The sequence below is a fragment of the Balaenoptera ricei genome, chromosome 6 (assembly GCF_028023285.1).
Source record: "Balaenoptera ricei isolate mBalRic1 chromosome 6, mBalRic1.hap2, whole genome shotgun sequence".
Classification (NCBI taxonomy): domain Eukaryota; kingdom Metazoa; phylum Chordata; class Mammalia; order Artiodactyla; family Balaenopteridae; genus Balaenoptera; species Balaenoptera ricei.
This window is the reverse complement of record NC_082644.1, coordinates 27,921,586-27,937,417: the sequence shown is the minus strand read 5'-3', so window position 1 is coordinate 27,937,417 and position 15,832 is coordinate 27,921,586. Positions and strand designations below refer to the sequence as shown.

General features: G+C 44.1%; 1 protein-coding gene across 1 annotated transcript in view; it reads right to left on the bottom strand.

The window, feature by feature from the left end:
- The window catches only part of LOC132366910 (dihydropyrimidinase-like), a 79,368-nt gene extending 64,914 nt beyond the window's left edge, over window positions 1-14,454 (bottom strand). Inside the window, 1 exon segment of the mRNA XM_059924365.1 lies at window positions 14,128-14,454. Coding sequence (XP_059780348.1) covers window positions 14,128-14,391 — 264 coding nt within the window. The 5' untranslated portion in view covers window positions 14,392-14,454.
- Window positions 14,455-15,832: the final 1,378 nt, after the last annotated feature.

The following is a 15,832-nucleotide window of genomic DNA, read 5'->3' as shown; positions in this document are numbered from 1 at the left end:
TGCTGCCTGTTGAAAAGATCTAGAGAGACATGAATAGATGTCCCATAAATTAAAGTTTGAAGTATTAAAAGAGCTGGAATTGCTTCTGCAAAAAGAATGACACGTCTGATGAAATGAAAATGGCTTTGACCAAAGAAAATAGTGAAGGCTGTAAAGAAAAACCAAAATGGAAAAACAGAGAAGATTCAAACATTTTTCTTCTCAAGAAAACATCATTGTACAATCCATTTCATTAGAATCAATCTTGGTGAACCGTATCTCTAACTACACTGTGTTCCACACAGAATCCTGGGAGACTCATGTGATTCCCACCTCGCCTTCATTCCCCACAACCAACTGGTGACTCCTTAATTCTCAGCTGTCCCCTCTAATCCATCTCCAATGCTCTGGTCTTAGTGTCACCCCTCAGCTTGATCTTTATGTCCCCAATTTTGCTCTTACTTCCTCCAATGCAAACCCCTTTTTGCAATTAGGGGGAAATTCCAAAGCACAGATGGGGCCCCTTGACTCCAAGACTTAAAACTGAATGCTTCTCACTGCCTCTGGAATAGCGTTTCATCTTTTTAACATGATCTACAAGGCCCTGCGCGATCTGCCTCGAAGCTTCTATTTTCCCTGGCATGTTACACTATGTTACATTACAACTGGATTAAAAACTATTAAGTTATTAAATCATGTCTTTGACTAATTACTGGCTTTGATTTTATTTAAACTAAGATTAAAAGATGGTTAAATGTGGTTTTAACTGCTGTGTTCAGACAATGTAGGTGAAAAAAAAAAAACATAGGCAGGGATATACTAGTGCACTGGTTAAGGGCACCGACCAAAGAGGCTTATTGGTTCCAGGGCACAGCTCAGATTCAGCACTTATCAGCTATGGTACTCTGAGCAATTCCTTAACCACTTCCTTCCCTCCTTCCTTCCTTCCTTCCTTCCTTCCATCCTTCCTCCTTCCCTTCCTTCCTTAATTCGTTCCTTCCTTCTTTCCTTGTACAGTATTGTTCTGTACATTCTGCACATTTGATCCCCAGAACTTATTCACCTTATAACTGGAAGTCTGTGTCCTTTGATCAACAGCTCCCCATTCCCCCCATGCGCCCCGTCCCCAGCCCCTGGCAACCACCATTCTACTCTTGGTTTCTCTGAGTTTGGTTTTTTTAGATTTCACATATAAGTGAGATCATGTAATATTTGTGTTTCTCTGTCTGCCTTATTTCACTTAGCACAATGTCCTCAAGGTCCATCCACTTTGTCACAAATGGCAGGATTTCCCTCTTTCTGGATAATATTCCATTGTACACATACACCATATTTCCTTTATCCACTCATTCACAGATGGACACGTTAATTTATTTATATCTTGACTATTGTGAATAATCCTGCAATGAACATGGGAGTGTAGACAGCAATTTCTTAACCTCTGTGTGCCTTTGATTCCTAACCTGTAAAGTGAGGACAATAATTGTACCTGAACCATAGGGTTGTTGGGAGGATTAAACTGGGGTGACGTATATAAAGTGCTTAATACCGTGTTTGACTCACGGTAAGTGCTTCGTAAGCTTCAGCCCACAATGAGCGATGAGCCTTTGCACCACTGCTTTAGAAGCAGGCATTTCCCCACTTTTCATACATTGACTCATCTCACCACCAGAAACATGGTCATGTTACAACAAAGAAGGGAGTGCCACCAGCTTCCCTCCCAGGTCTGCACCCCTGTCACCTTCCCCCCCACTCACAGGCCCCCAGACATGCCGAGTGCTCCCAAGGTCCCAGCTGCTACATGAGCTCTATTCTATCTCCTTGTTCTTGCTTACTTCAATGGATTTTTATTTGTCCTTAAGTCACTTGGTCCCACTCCAACTCTTTTTGCTCTCAGAAATCTCACTATTTATACAGGATACTGTACTTTATCTTTCGATAACAATTGCCTTATGCATGGCAAAACAATGCATATTTGCATTTCTTAAGAAATCCCTATTGGTATAATGACAATACCAGAAAAAATTCCTTAGGCTCTATATTTTTATTCGAATGCAGATTAACCTTCTCACCTTCTTCCTTCTAAAATGTCTTCTGACAGATATCCCTTGAGGCTGAAGGGCATTTTTCTAATAGAAAGTGCTGTTAATTAAAGTGTTGGAAGAAAGTACTTTTTTAGTGTCTACTGAACTAGAAAATCAAGCTTAAAGGGCAATTCTTTCCATATTAAATGTCTATCACATGCAGGATGTGGGGAAACTAGATACAGTGCTGGTAGAAATATAAATAAAATGATGCAGCCACTTTGGAAAAGAGTTTGGCAGTTCCTCATAGAGTTACCATATGACCCATCAATTCCACTCCTAAGTATATACCCCAAAGAAATGAAAACATGTCCACACAAAAACTTGTACACAAATATTCAGAGCAGCATTATCCATAATAATCAAAAAGTGGAAACAACCCAAATGCCCATCTACTGATGAATGGATAAACAAAATGTGGTATATTCATACAATGGAATATTATTTGGCCATAAAAAGGAATGAGGTTCTGATTCACTTGCTACAACTTGAATGAACCTTGAAAATATGACGCTAAGTGAAAGAATCCAGTCACAAAAGATCACATATCATATGATTCCATTTATATGAAATGTCCAGAAGAGATAAATCCATAGACAGTAAGTAGAATAGTGGTTGCCTGGAGCCAGGGGGGTTGGGGAAAGTTGGGGTGATAGCTAAAGGGTATGGGCTTCTTTCTGGGGAGATAAAAATGTTCTAAAATTGATTGTGGTGATGGTTGCACAGCTCTCTGAATATACTAAAGAACATTAAACTGTACACTCTAAATGGCTAACTGGTATTGTAGATCAATTACATCTTAATAAAATTATTACCAAAAAAATGTCTACCCAAGTAAGCCATTACAGGGAGTGAGTGGGCTGTTACACACAATGCAATGAAAAGTCTTCCCTCCAATTCTGACTTCCAGGAAGCAACCAACATCACCAGTTTCTTGTGTTTTGACACTGTCCATTTCTTGATCTGCCCATTTCTTGATCTTGTACAGAGCAAGGACTAAGGGACTAAACGGAAGAAACTGGACACCCCAGTGGTTCACCTGGTCACTCCACCATGTGACACACTAATAATCAGACACACACAAATAATCAGACCGTCTAGAGGGGGAGACAGAAACATGCACAAACAATTATAATAAAATAATCAGATGGTAATAATAGGTAGCAAGTACACTTCCATAGTAAATGTGGTATAGGAATTGCTAAAGGGAAGTTAAAATTGCTAAGCTCCCTAGAAGAGGAAAAGACTCCTGGGAATTCAGAGGAAGGAAACAGATCAGAGGAAGCTGGGATTTGAATTAGCATTAGGACATAAATGTGCAGTTGCCGATAAGGATAATAGTATCTAACTTGTAGTGAGTGCTTATTATGTGCCAGGAACTATTCTGATGTCCTAAGTGTTTTAACCATCTCATCAGCTCTGCAGCAGGTCATATTGTTAACCCCTTTTCAGGGTTGAGGAAACTGAGAACAGCACCATGAAATAACTCCCCACATCTCACAGCTAGAGAGTAACAAAGGCAAGATTGGACGCAGGTCATTGGGCTCCAGAGCCAGTGCTTTCAGTAACAGTTGACAGCAGGGGAGAAACTCTGAGAAAAGGGTCCGTGAGGAAGCATCAGCAGAAAAGTGGTAAAGGGCAGAATGTACATGCAAAAGAGAAACAGACTCACAGATAGAGAACACAAACTTGTGGTTATCAAAGGAGAGAAGGAAGATGGGGAGGGACAAATAAGTATGGAATTAAGAGATACAAACAACTATGTATAGAACAGATAAGCAACAAGGATATACTGTACAGGACAGGGAATTATACCCATTATCTTGTAATAGCCTATAATGGCGTATAATCTGCAAAAACACTGACTCACTATGCTGTACACCTGAAACCAACATACTACTGTAAACCAACTGTACTTTACAAAAAGATGACTGGGATGTGTGAAGCAATGGTTCCCAGAAGGCAAGGCAGTGGCCGGCTGTCTGCGGGGGTGACGGGAGTCCAGGAGCTGATTTTGGCTGGAGTGACTGAGAGGTGGCAGATGAGGGGACAGAGGAGGGCAGCCGATCTGGTCTTTGGAGGGAGCATGAATTCTGCGGAGAGCACCCTGAGCATGAGGTGCTCAGGCACATGTCCACTCTGTGTGTTTGCAGACAGAGAAACGCAGCCCCGATGCAGAAGAGCACTCAAACGCAGGAGAAAGATGTGGCAGTCACCTTGCAGAGGAGGCCAGAGGGGTCCCAAGGTCAGGGGAAATAACCAGAGAGACAGAGACGCCATGGCAACATGCTCCAGAACATACCAACCCTTAGCAAGAAAACAAAACAGGTCTGAGCCAGTGGCTGTTTCTGGGTGGAGTGACTACAGATCTTTTTAATTTTCCTCTAGTTAAATTTTATTTTCAGTAGTTGCTACATTTTCTATAACAAAGCCTAACTTTCAAAAGAAGAAAAAATAAAGATTTTACATATATGTGATACAAATCCAGGTATGCATGCATATGCCATATAAATTAAGTAGTTCAACTTCGATGGGCCTCTTATGAGACTGAAGATGTGATGGTCAAATGGCCACTTTTTTTTTGCTTTTTAAACTACAGCAAACTGAAATTCCTGGGGCTATCATTTAAAAGCCCATAAATAAGGATTTATCACAAATGCTCTATCTCCCTAATGAACAGTAAAGGAGCAGCCACTTGTCTTCTTTGGTTTCTTCTTGTTCTGTTTCTCCTCCCTAATTTCCTCCTTCTCCTCACCCTCAAAATGGGAACAGATCTAGAAAAACTATAGTGCCTGGGACAGGATAGCCTGGGCCAATCCTAGGCAATGGATTGAAAACGGAACCTGTCTTTTTCCAAACCCCTGGGGCTTTATCCATCCACCTGCCGCAGGGATCCTGGCTGCTACCCTGGGACCTGGCAAACAGTGGCCGGACAGTCAGCACCCCAGCCTCCTTGGAACCTCTTTCTTCCTCCTGCCTCTTCGGTTCTCTCTGGTTATCCAGGGTCCCCTGGCTGCCCAAAGTTATCTCAAATCCCTATTATTTCAAGATCTGAAACGTTGCCTTCTTTCCACCGGATCCAGGGAGCCACGTGCCAGAGCTGCAGTTCTATAATCCCAATTAGAGGGGACACCAGGAGCTGTGAAGGAGACCTGCCCCTCCCGGGAAGTATCTGCCTCTTGAAAGAAGAGCTTGTTCAAATGCCCAGTCCTGGGTTAAGCATCTTACACACGTTAGCTCATTGAACGAAGCCTTGCTATAGTCCTGAGAGGTAGAAATTGCTTTTCTTAATTCTACAGTTGACGATAATGAGGCTCAGAGAGGTCAAATGACTCTCCAGGGTCTCACAGCTGGTAAATCCTCATTGGGAACATGGAGGAGGATACAGCTTTGAGCAGGAGGTCTTACATTCAGCCTACTCTGGGCCTCAACCCTATGCAGGCCATTCCCCCTTATCCCATCTTCCATTTAGTGTGATCTGACTTCCAGCCTGTTGCCCCAGGTCATCAGTGAATCATTACTTGGAGAAAGGCATAGGTTGGTAAAATGAATCAAGCATTTAGGAAACCCAAAGCCATACCAAAACAAAACAAGTCCCATCAAATTATAAATTGTAAATTCACAAATGAGACGCAACTTCATTAAGCTCATGTGATGTTCATCACTGCGACAGCTGCCATTGAAATAATGCGCCCCTAGAAGAGTTACAAGGAAAGGCCCATATCAGTGCTTCTTGGCCTCCACACACTTGTTAGCCATGGGATAATTAACTTCATCCAGCAAACCAATTCATCAGAACATCTCATTCCTAGCTCACCTTGGATATTTTCAGTATTCATTGAATTGCTTTTAACATCAGATGCTTCTAGATTCACTTCACAAAATGTTCACCAGGATCAACATTTGAAGAATGAAGAGAGTTCAGGGGAGGGAGAACCAGTAAAGGGTGAAAATTTCTTTCATATTTTTATATAAAACCTAATTGTTTCCTTTGTATTTATTGCTGATTGACTTCTCCTTTATTTGTCAGTTAGCCAAACAAAATGCGTTTGCCTTTTCTAATCTTGGCTCATAAATCAGTTCTTTCAGCTCCTAATTACTTTGGCTGTTCTCCCTTGAAAACCTTCCAATTTGTCTAAAACCTTGTCTGGAGGGGAAAAGAGCATGTGCTGTCTTAGGTGAAAACGTGATAGAACATAAATTGGGATAAACTCTTAACCAACAGTGGGGTCATAATATGACAGAACACAAGACTTTATTTAAGACTGTATTAGGTTGTAAATCATTATTGAAAGCATCCCAAGGATTTTCTTTCCTTTTATGGGGTCACTGAATTTTCATTTCTAAGCTCATCCTAGAACAAGTGACTTTGTTTCACTAAAATTTATCAGAGGACCTGCTCGACCCAAATAAAACAAAAAGAAATCCAACAGTACATTTGAGCCTTAGGGAGAAAAACACGTGGCTGAATTTTCAGATTTCTCATAGTCACTAAGACTTATGAGAACAAACTTCATGATCCCAGTTTACGTTCCAACTCTAGAAGCATATCCAGCTTTGTAAAGATGTCCTCCACAGTGCCTCTCCACACTCCTTGCCTCCCCAAATGTGAAATATTAATCACACCATCACCCATCCCACTGTGCAAACCACAGACTCAAGAGGCACCCTTGACATCTACCTGTTCCCTTCCTTACATCCCCAAATCCAATCCATCAGCAACCTATCCCTTCCCCTACATACTCCATGAGTCTCCATACTTCCTGCGTCTGCACCTCCGTTGCCCTGTGCCACCCTCATCTTCTGACTAGACTAGACCAGTTAGTCTGGGCCACTTCCAATCTGTTATTGACTTCCCTCTGCTCTCAGGATGAAGAAAACAATTATTACACAGCCCATAAAGCCCTGCATGGTCTGAGTTCCTTTCCACCTCAGAGAGACAAGTCACCCATACTCTTCTCTCCCTGTCCCCTCTCTACCTAGTCCAGCGACTCTTAACCCTGGCTGCACACTGGCATGGTCTAGGGAACTTTTATCCTGCCCCCCAGAGATTCTGATTTAGCTGATGTAGTTTCATCTCCATAGGCCCTGTGCCTGTTACAGTGCCTGGTACATAAATACTCTTTAAATGTTTAAGGAAGAAAGGAAGAGAGGCCAATGAATGTCTCCCAGAAATTATGAGATGGAAGAATTAAGATGGTTCACTTTTCCAACAGCAAAGTGGGAAAGCTGCGCAAGTTGCATATTCATGTGAGATTTCGTTTCTCAAAAATATTGCTAGCCCTGGCTGTGTGGTTTCTGAAATCCTTCTATGAAAATGTTACTGTAGAATGTAGACTCTGAGCACACTTGAAAGCTGAATGCTCAGTTTTGTCCCAAGCCCATTACCTCATCAGCGTTAACGAGGACTTTTAACAAAACAGAATTATAGCCTATTTCTATATCTATGCCTCCAATAATTTCCTGTTTTTAAAAAAAGATTATGGTTTGTTTTAGTTTAAGCTTTTACGTGTGAACTGATCCTCAGGGCTCAGGAACGCATGACTATCACTATAACATGAAATTCCTCTATTAGATGCAATGAAGCATAACAGAAAAATTGCAGTGTCCTCCCTCAACTGTCACTTGACATCTGAGAAAAAGCACAGAACGGTGTTGAGGAGAAGGCTCTGGGGAGTTGCTGAGGCTCACCTATTGGAAATGCAGCCCAGCGATGCCAGCAATTATAAATGGTTACTAAGCACAAGGGGAAATGCCAGATCAAAAATTGTTCACTCAAAAATAGTCACAAATTGTCCAAGTTAAGTCTACAAGTCCAAAAGTCCACTGTATATAATTTATTATTAAAGCCAAGATAAATTAGAACCCCATATACCTCCAGTCTGTCTGCCATTGCGAGCAAAGACCACAGTTTTCATCTCTATAACCCCAACCATAATAATGCCTGGCTCGTAGTGGGTTCCCAAGAACTATTTGTTGACTGAATTCACGGAACATAACTATCAACTTGAAAATTCCTTAGCTTAAGGTTATTCCATATTAGACGGCAGTGACAAGGTCCAGAATGTGCCACCGCGGCATAAAACTCATTTTGAGCTGAAGGCATTTGAGAATAGGCTTTTTTTCCTGAACTCCCTTACCTGCCTAAAAGCAGAGCTTTTCAAAAGAACTGAATTGTCATAAATGCCTTTCCAGGAAGATGACTCTTACCACCTGAGACTAGAAGCCTGCACTGCACCTAAATAGACCTCGTCATGAACTATCGTATCTCCATCTATTCCCCTAAGAACCCACTGGTCTTTCCTAAAAATCATTTGCTTTTCCGTAAGTGCCCTTCTTCCCCTCCCCTTCCCTTGTTAAGGTGATATAGAAGCCCCAAATTCTAACTGCCTCCTTGAAGCACATTTTTCTGTGAATTTGCACTGAATGTACATGAATTTTAAAAATCTGTCTTTTCTCTTGTGAATCTGTCTTTTGTCAGTTTAATTTGTGGGCCCCCAAAAACTAAACATAAGAGGTTACAGGAAAAATTTTTCTTTCCCGACAGCAACGTCAAGGAAACCTTGAATCCTGACTACCCCTGTCAGACACTGAAGGCATACAGTCCAGATAAATGAGGGAGAAAACAAGCAGTGGAAGTGAAAAGCCTGCAAAACTCAAGTATGAAAACTGAAAGAAGGCAAGTCCCAGATTCTGTAAAATTCAGTGAAAGGATTCCTAACACACAATACCTTCAATAGGCCCAAAGCCCTATTTAATGTCAAGTGGTTTCAAATTAATCTTTGAGATGGTTTTATTTTCTTCCTCTGATTAGTGCAAAGATTAACTTTGTAATCAGTAAATAGCCACTGAAGGAAATGACAGAATTATACACTCTTACAGCTGGAACATGGAAGTTATTAACACAAGAATGTTCAAAGCTCAGCCTTACAAGCAATTAAAGAAATGCTTGTTTAAAAACATTACGAAATTCTATGTTTTTCCTATTAAATTAGCATAGATTTTAAAAACGTCAATATCCACAATTAGCTAGGATGCAGTGAGATGGGAATTAGGATGTACTGCTGTGAGGGGGGCATAAATTGAAAGGCAATTTGGATGTATGTTAGACTCCTTTAGGATGGATCTAACACTCACTGGCCCAGGCATTTCACCCTGAGGGGTGATTTCTACGTCAATCATCAGGAATCTGAGTGATGAATTACATCACAACATTGTTATGCACAAGCCAAAAAAGCTGGAAACCACCAAAATGTCCAACACGAACAAGATGAGAGTGGAGCTGTTAACAGTTGGGGAAACAGAGGATGAAAAATGGGTCGAGCACTTGAAGTTTGAGGCGCCTGTGGGACATTCATTGTCGATGGGCAGAAATGGAAGCCTGATACGGAAGAGATACAAGACCAGAGAGAAAGATCTGGGACTTAGCCTCGGAGATGTCAACAGGCCACAGAAATCACGTTCTCTGACAACAGTGAAGGCCGTGGGGGAAAGGTTTAACCAACAAGGCTGATTCCAAAGTGTACGCACCATTTAGTAGAAGGAAAAATGTTTATATGTGCCCCCAAATAGAAAAATCTGAAAGGAAAATGTTAAAAGCAAAATGCTGAAATTATAGATGATTTATATATTATTTTTCTTTATACTCTTCTGTATTTTCCTTTTTAAAAACAAAAAAAGCAGTGTCTTCATTCAACTATGTATGATCAGCGAATATAATGCTCCAGCATTTTCCTGAATGATAAATATATGTATTTTTCATTACTTAGAAAAAAAATTTAATCCGAGATGTTCTAACTATTGCCTTGTTTTACAGATACGGAAATGCTGACACCACCAGTAGAGGAAGTGACTTGCCCAAGGTCATGCAGTCAGCATGCACAGCTTCTGAAAACCATCCTGGAGCGCCAGCAAGAAACAAAAAAAGGGATTTGGTTTGTAACCAAGCTCTCTGAATCACAGCTCTTCTACCAGGTGAGGAAGCTCTATAAATACAACCATAAATATGTGCTTAATCATGTACCTTCCACTGCCTTATTATAAGTAATCACCTCCATGGCATTTTACCAAAATGTTCCAGAGCAAAGTATAATTTTCTCTCTTGATAATTTTGAGGACTTTTTGTCCTTTACAAAAAAAAGTGTTCTGCATTTTCTCAATTAAAAAAAAAAAAAAAAAAAAGATCCTTTTGCCAGCTACTGATGCTGCCAGGTTTTCAATGTGAGTCCACCCACGCCAAGCTGTATCTATGTCTGAATACAAATACATATACTTGAAGACTGGCCAAGTCCTTTTAATTCATTCTCTTATCACAGGCTGTAGTAAAAGCAAAGTCGTATTTCCTTCAAGTTTATCTAATTTTCAATACCCATTTGAATAAAAAACTCCCACTGTCTTTCACGATGGATACTGAATTACTGGAAGACCACTGTACATCCAGTCTAGACCAACAAAATGAAATATGATTTCTTTAAAGCAGAACGCTATTTCCATTACTTACATCAGATGGAAAGCTTTTACCTGTAATTAACTAAATCAATTATAAGCTTTAAACCTACCTCTGACACGGATTAGATTTCCAAAATATGTAACCTTTGGTTGACCTATATTTCATTTTTAAAACTGGGGTCCATCACAATCTAGTGATCAATACATAGACCACCACAAATAGTATCCCTTCTGTTTGTCAGATATTATAAATGATTAGCATTATGCTTGCAGGAAGCACACAGCTATTGGTCTAACCTTTTGGGGCCCATCTCCTGAAAGCATGATATATCGTTCTTACTTTATGGCTTTCTGTACTTAAGGTACCCATTTCTGTAGCCTTAGGGATGATGTGGCTATAAATGCACGCATAAATGTCTCACAAACCCACACCATGAGATGTGTATTTATTTTGACAACCTTAACTGCCTCCAGTGTCAGGAAGGTAAAGAAGGGCTAGTGTATTTCTGAAAGATGACTTTGCTCTGTCTTTGACAAAAGACTTCTCACAGTAACACACACCTTACATTTACAGCTTTTTCATCTACCTACTGCCATTCTGACGAATCTAAACATTAGACTTTTTTTCAATCATCATTTCAGAAAGGAAGAGAACCTAGTAGGTAAGAGCTCTAGGGATGGCAGGCAGTCCTGAATTTGAAGAGCCACTCTACCACTTACCAGGTGTGCGACCTTGGGCAAGTGACTTAAGTTTCAGTTTCTTCAATTGCGAAGAGTAGACAATGGCACCTGGGATTGTTGGAAGACAATGAACAGTTTAGCACAGTGTCTAGTACATAGCACGGACTTGATAAAGTAAAGGTTACTTAACAGTATTCATAAGATGTTTTTCAAGTTTGGTATATAATATGATGAGCATTTACAAAAGACTTCTTTGTCCCTGTTTCCCCAAACCAGAAACTCCATCAACATTGCCTTGGGAATTATCGTGAAGACTCTAGAAAAGAGGACAAAATAACTCCACAATGCCCTTCTTTCAGAACTCAGGCCAATACTTTAATGCTCATGTTTATCTGTATTTACCTGGCTGGTTCCATTTTACGGAGCCTCATCTGTTTGGGGGATGGGGATGTCCTGGGATTCAACCAACCAATTTTGCAGTAGACTTTTGCAACTTGGCCCTTTTGTGAGTACTGTTTAATGTTCCACGTGAATTTAGTCTTTGCTAAATCTTTGACCTTATCTCGGACCATATCATTTTCCGCTTGTGATCCTAAGCTCATGAAAAACATGTTTTCCTTTAATGTTTTGACAACCTTTAAGTACAGAAACGCCTACAGAATCAACTGGTGAGTAAGTTCTTTCAAATGGTGAGAACAGACTATATATATATATGCTACAGAAACCTGCCTTCTAAGTATGGAACCGTAAATCTCTCCACACTGGAATCCCAGAATGGCCAAGAACAGATAGAAAACTAAGAACCACCTCCCAGGGTCTTGGGGCATGCACAGATAAACTTGAGAATGAGAAGGAATGTCCTGCCCTGGCAACATTCTAACCCCTCTTCTTGGCTGCTTCATCGGGAACCCTGATCAGAGAAAGGGAAATAATGAGGGGGAATAACGCTAGTGGGTCTGGTGACTGATGGTCAGCCATAGCAGCAGGTCCCCACTTGGCAAACGGGGGTGTCAATGGAATGCCCTGCCATCAGCAATGCGCTTAGTGAATGACGAGTCTGTGATAACAGAAAGTGCATGTACTATAACTGAATACAACAGGTTACAAAACTTTTGTAACACAGGTACACACATTCATACACACATGCACAATACAACCTCAATTATGTAAAATAAAGCATATGAAAACCATAAAGACAATACACCAAAACATGGGTTGTCACTGACTGGGAGATTATGGGTAATACTTTTCCTCTTTCTACTTTCCTATTATTTTTTTCCAATTGTCTATAATCGTGTATTGCTTGGATATCTAAAAAATGTATTTTAAATGTCAACATAAATTCAATGAAATTTAGCAAATTTCACGTTTTAGCAAGAGAGAAAAAGGAATACTCTTCAAAACAGATAACGATCCTTCCTACAAACGACTTTGACCATTGGCCTGATGATAAAGGTTGATAATTAGTAAATAGGAGGCCGCTTTGCAAATGTTGGCGTCAGCAGCCTGCCCCAGACCCCTCTCTCTGGGTCAGATGGTTCTTTTTTCTGTGAAACATTCTGGTCTATCCTAGAGGACTGGGGAACGTGGAGGGAGAGAGGTGTAAGGAGAGTAAAACGGTTAGAAATCGGTTGGGTAACGGATATATCCTCAAAACTGCTCTGAAAGTGTTTGCAGCCTGCACCTGCACTAAACAGCCCGATCTGTTTCACACACACCAGGGCGTGGCCCACGAGGAAAAACCCGCGCTTCCGTGAGTGACATTTTAGACCTTAAGGGTATCGATACTTCCACGTTGCAAGGAGCCGTTGCTCCCACCACATCCCCAAACGCAAGCCTCAAGGAGGGTGTAGGTTTGGCTCCGGCCAAAGTGCTGCGGGCAGTTTTAACTTTGCGTTCCTGTAAGGCTGCCCTGTTCATCTCCTGATCTTGGTTTCGGGAGCTCTGAAGATCCGTTTAAGGTTCTTTTCATAGACTGAGCCTCTAGGCCTTTGTGTCTAGAGAAACCCAAGCCTCCCTCACCTGGGGACCTGTGATCTGACCCTCCTACACCATCAGTAAAGATGCAGGTGCTCAAACTGCAAGAATCAGGGTCTGTGTTTAATGTCCCCGGGGCAAGCACGGCGGAGAAGGGGTGGGGACAGGTCAAGTGCGAGTGCTGGGAGACCATTCCTGCAACAGTTCTCTTGGAAACCCCTGTCCGCGTCGTACTTTTTCGGCTGGTGGGTGGAGGCAAAGACTGTGGACGCGTGGGCTCATCGCCATCACCCTCCGCGCACTGGCAACTTTTGAGTGACGCCAGTAACTTCCGGGTGAATGGATTTTTCACTCGATTTGGGTTGGGGATGGATGATGGGGACAAATGTCTGGGAGTGTCGACTTAAAAGAGTCTATCGATTTTATGGAGGACTTGTGGACTTCCACAGAACACCCAGTGAAAAAGAGCGGTTCGGGGGGAGGGGTGCAGAGAAACGAGGGTGCGGGAATAGGCTGCCGTAAACCGGACAAATACCCAAAGTGAGTAGGGGGCGCCCGGCTTGGCCAAAGCCGGGCTGATGCCACCGAGGAGGGCCACCTAGAAGAAGGAAGCTCAGCGTGGGCGCCTTGACCCCGCTCGGGTCTCCGCGGCTCGCTCCCGCCCCCTCAGGCCCCCGCGCCTCGCTCCCGCCCCCTCAGGCCCCCGCGCCTCGCTCCCGCCCCCTCAGGCCCCCGCGCCTCGCTCCCGCCCCCTCAGGCCCCCGCGCCTCGCTCCCGCCCCCTCAGGCCCCCGCGCCTCGCTCCCGCCCCCTCAGGCCCCCGCGCCTCGCTCCCGCCCCCTCAGGCCCCCGCGCGACGCCGGCGCGAGCCGGCCCGGCCAGACCCCGGGGGGGCAGCCTCAGAGGCGGCTGAGGGCTCGGCGGGCGTCCCGGGGTGCAGGGCGCGGCGAGGCGGGTACCTTGGTGCCCTGGTCGAAGTCGTCCACGGACCGCGAGCCCATGAAGGGGAACTGCATGTGCGTGTGCGTGTCGATGCCGCCGGGCAAGACCAGCTTGCCGGCGGCGTCTAGGACCTGCAGCCCGGCCGGCGCGTCCCCGGGCGGCAGCAGGTCGCGCCCCAGCGCCCGCACCACGCCGTCCTCCACCAGCACGTCGGCCACCTGCGAGGAGTCGTCGTTGACCACGCGCCCACCGCGTATCAGGAGCCGCGACGGCGCCGCCATGGCGAGGGGCGCACACGCTGCGGAGCCGCCCTCCTTCCGGCGGCACGGGGCGGGCGCGCTGGCCCGGCTCCGGGTTTATCAAGGACCCGCTGCGAGGGGGTGGGGGAGGAGCGGCTCCACCCCCGGGGGGCTGGGCCTGCGCGAAAGGCTGGGGCGGGCGCAGGGGTCAGCGGGGTTCTGACCTGAAAGTTCCACCGACCTGAATCCAGGTGTACGTCCAGACCCTGGATGTACACCGAGATTTTTTTCCCTTCCAGTCATTGGAAGGGAAAAATCTTGGAGGCACTTTTAAAGACGAGGGACGTTTGTTTTCCTTTCTAAGAAAAGGCACTTTGGGGAAAGAAATCCACCTCATTTCTTCCCTTTATGAAGAGTGTGTCTGTACCAAAACGCAGAGAGACAGGCAGAGAGAGAGAGGAAGGGAGGGAGACAGACAGACAGACACCACCAGCAGCAATGAAAATACCCACGCCCCGAAGAACCACTTGATCTGGATTTCCTTTTAAATATTCTTAACTATGTGAGGAACAAAGATAAATGACATTCTCGTCGTCAAGGAGCTAAGAGCCAACAGTGACACACATACATATTTCAATGGATAACAATAAAGAAACCAGAAAATTCTACCTTCGAGAGAGGCTAAAGATACGAGTTTAGAGGAAAGGGGGAGTTTATTTCTGCCTTGAAGGAAATTAGATATGGAAGATTCACAAAGAGGTATCTGAAGCAGGACGCAGAGGACGTGGACATGGAGAGAGGAGGGGTGGGAAGAGGGACGATGCTCTGGGTGAGGGAACAGCTGGATAAAGGCGCCAAGAAGGTGATGGCAAGTTGAGTGTGACCTCCACGTGGTCAAGCTGAGGGGATAGGGTTGGACAGCTGTGGACCACCCCCTTCCTCCCAGGTGAGAAGGATGAAGAGAAGACAGAGGAGGAGCCGTGAGAGAGAAGGGAGCTCGGGGAGCCCTGCGTGGGGGAAGACGGCAATGCGGGATATCAAGAGCACCGAGATCGAATGCCGCAGGAAGCGTGGGGAGCGTGGTGGACGCATGCTGCTGCATCGTCTATTCTCTTCCTCGTTCTGCCAACAGTCACTGGAGTTTCTTTAGCAGGAAATCCTCCCCGTGCATTCTCAGAACACTCGCCTGGGTGGAACTGATGGGACCTCCGGCTCTGGGACTGATCTGCTTATCTAAGCACTTCCAATCACAGCAGGAAGTCCTCACGGCCACAGTGATGTGTTCGGGGATGACACGGGTCCCAAGAAGACTAACTGTGCTCAGTGAGAGCTGATCCTAACTTGTGTTAGGTTGAGCAGATGAGGGGCTTTCTCTTTCCTGCTGGACTTGAATCCTGGAGGGAGTAAAAGACAACAAGGGAATAGTCCTGTGAACAGAGCCAACACAGAGAACAGGAAGGAGAGATGGAGAGGAACTGGGTTC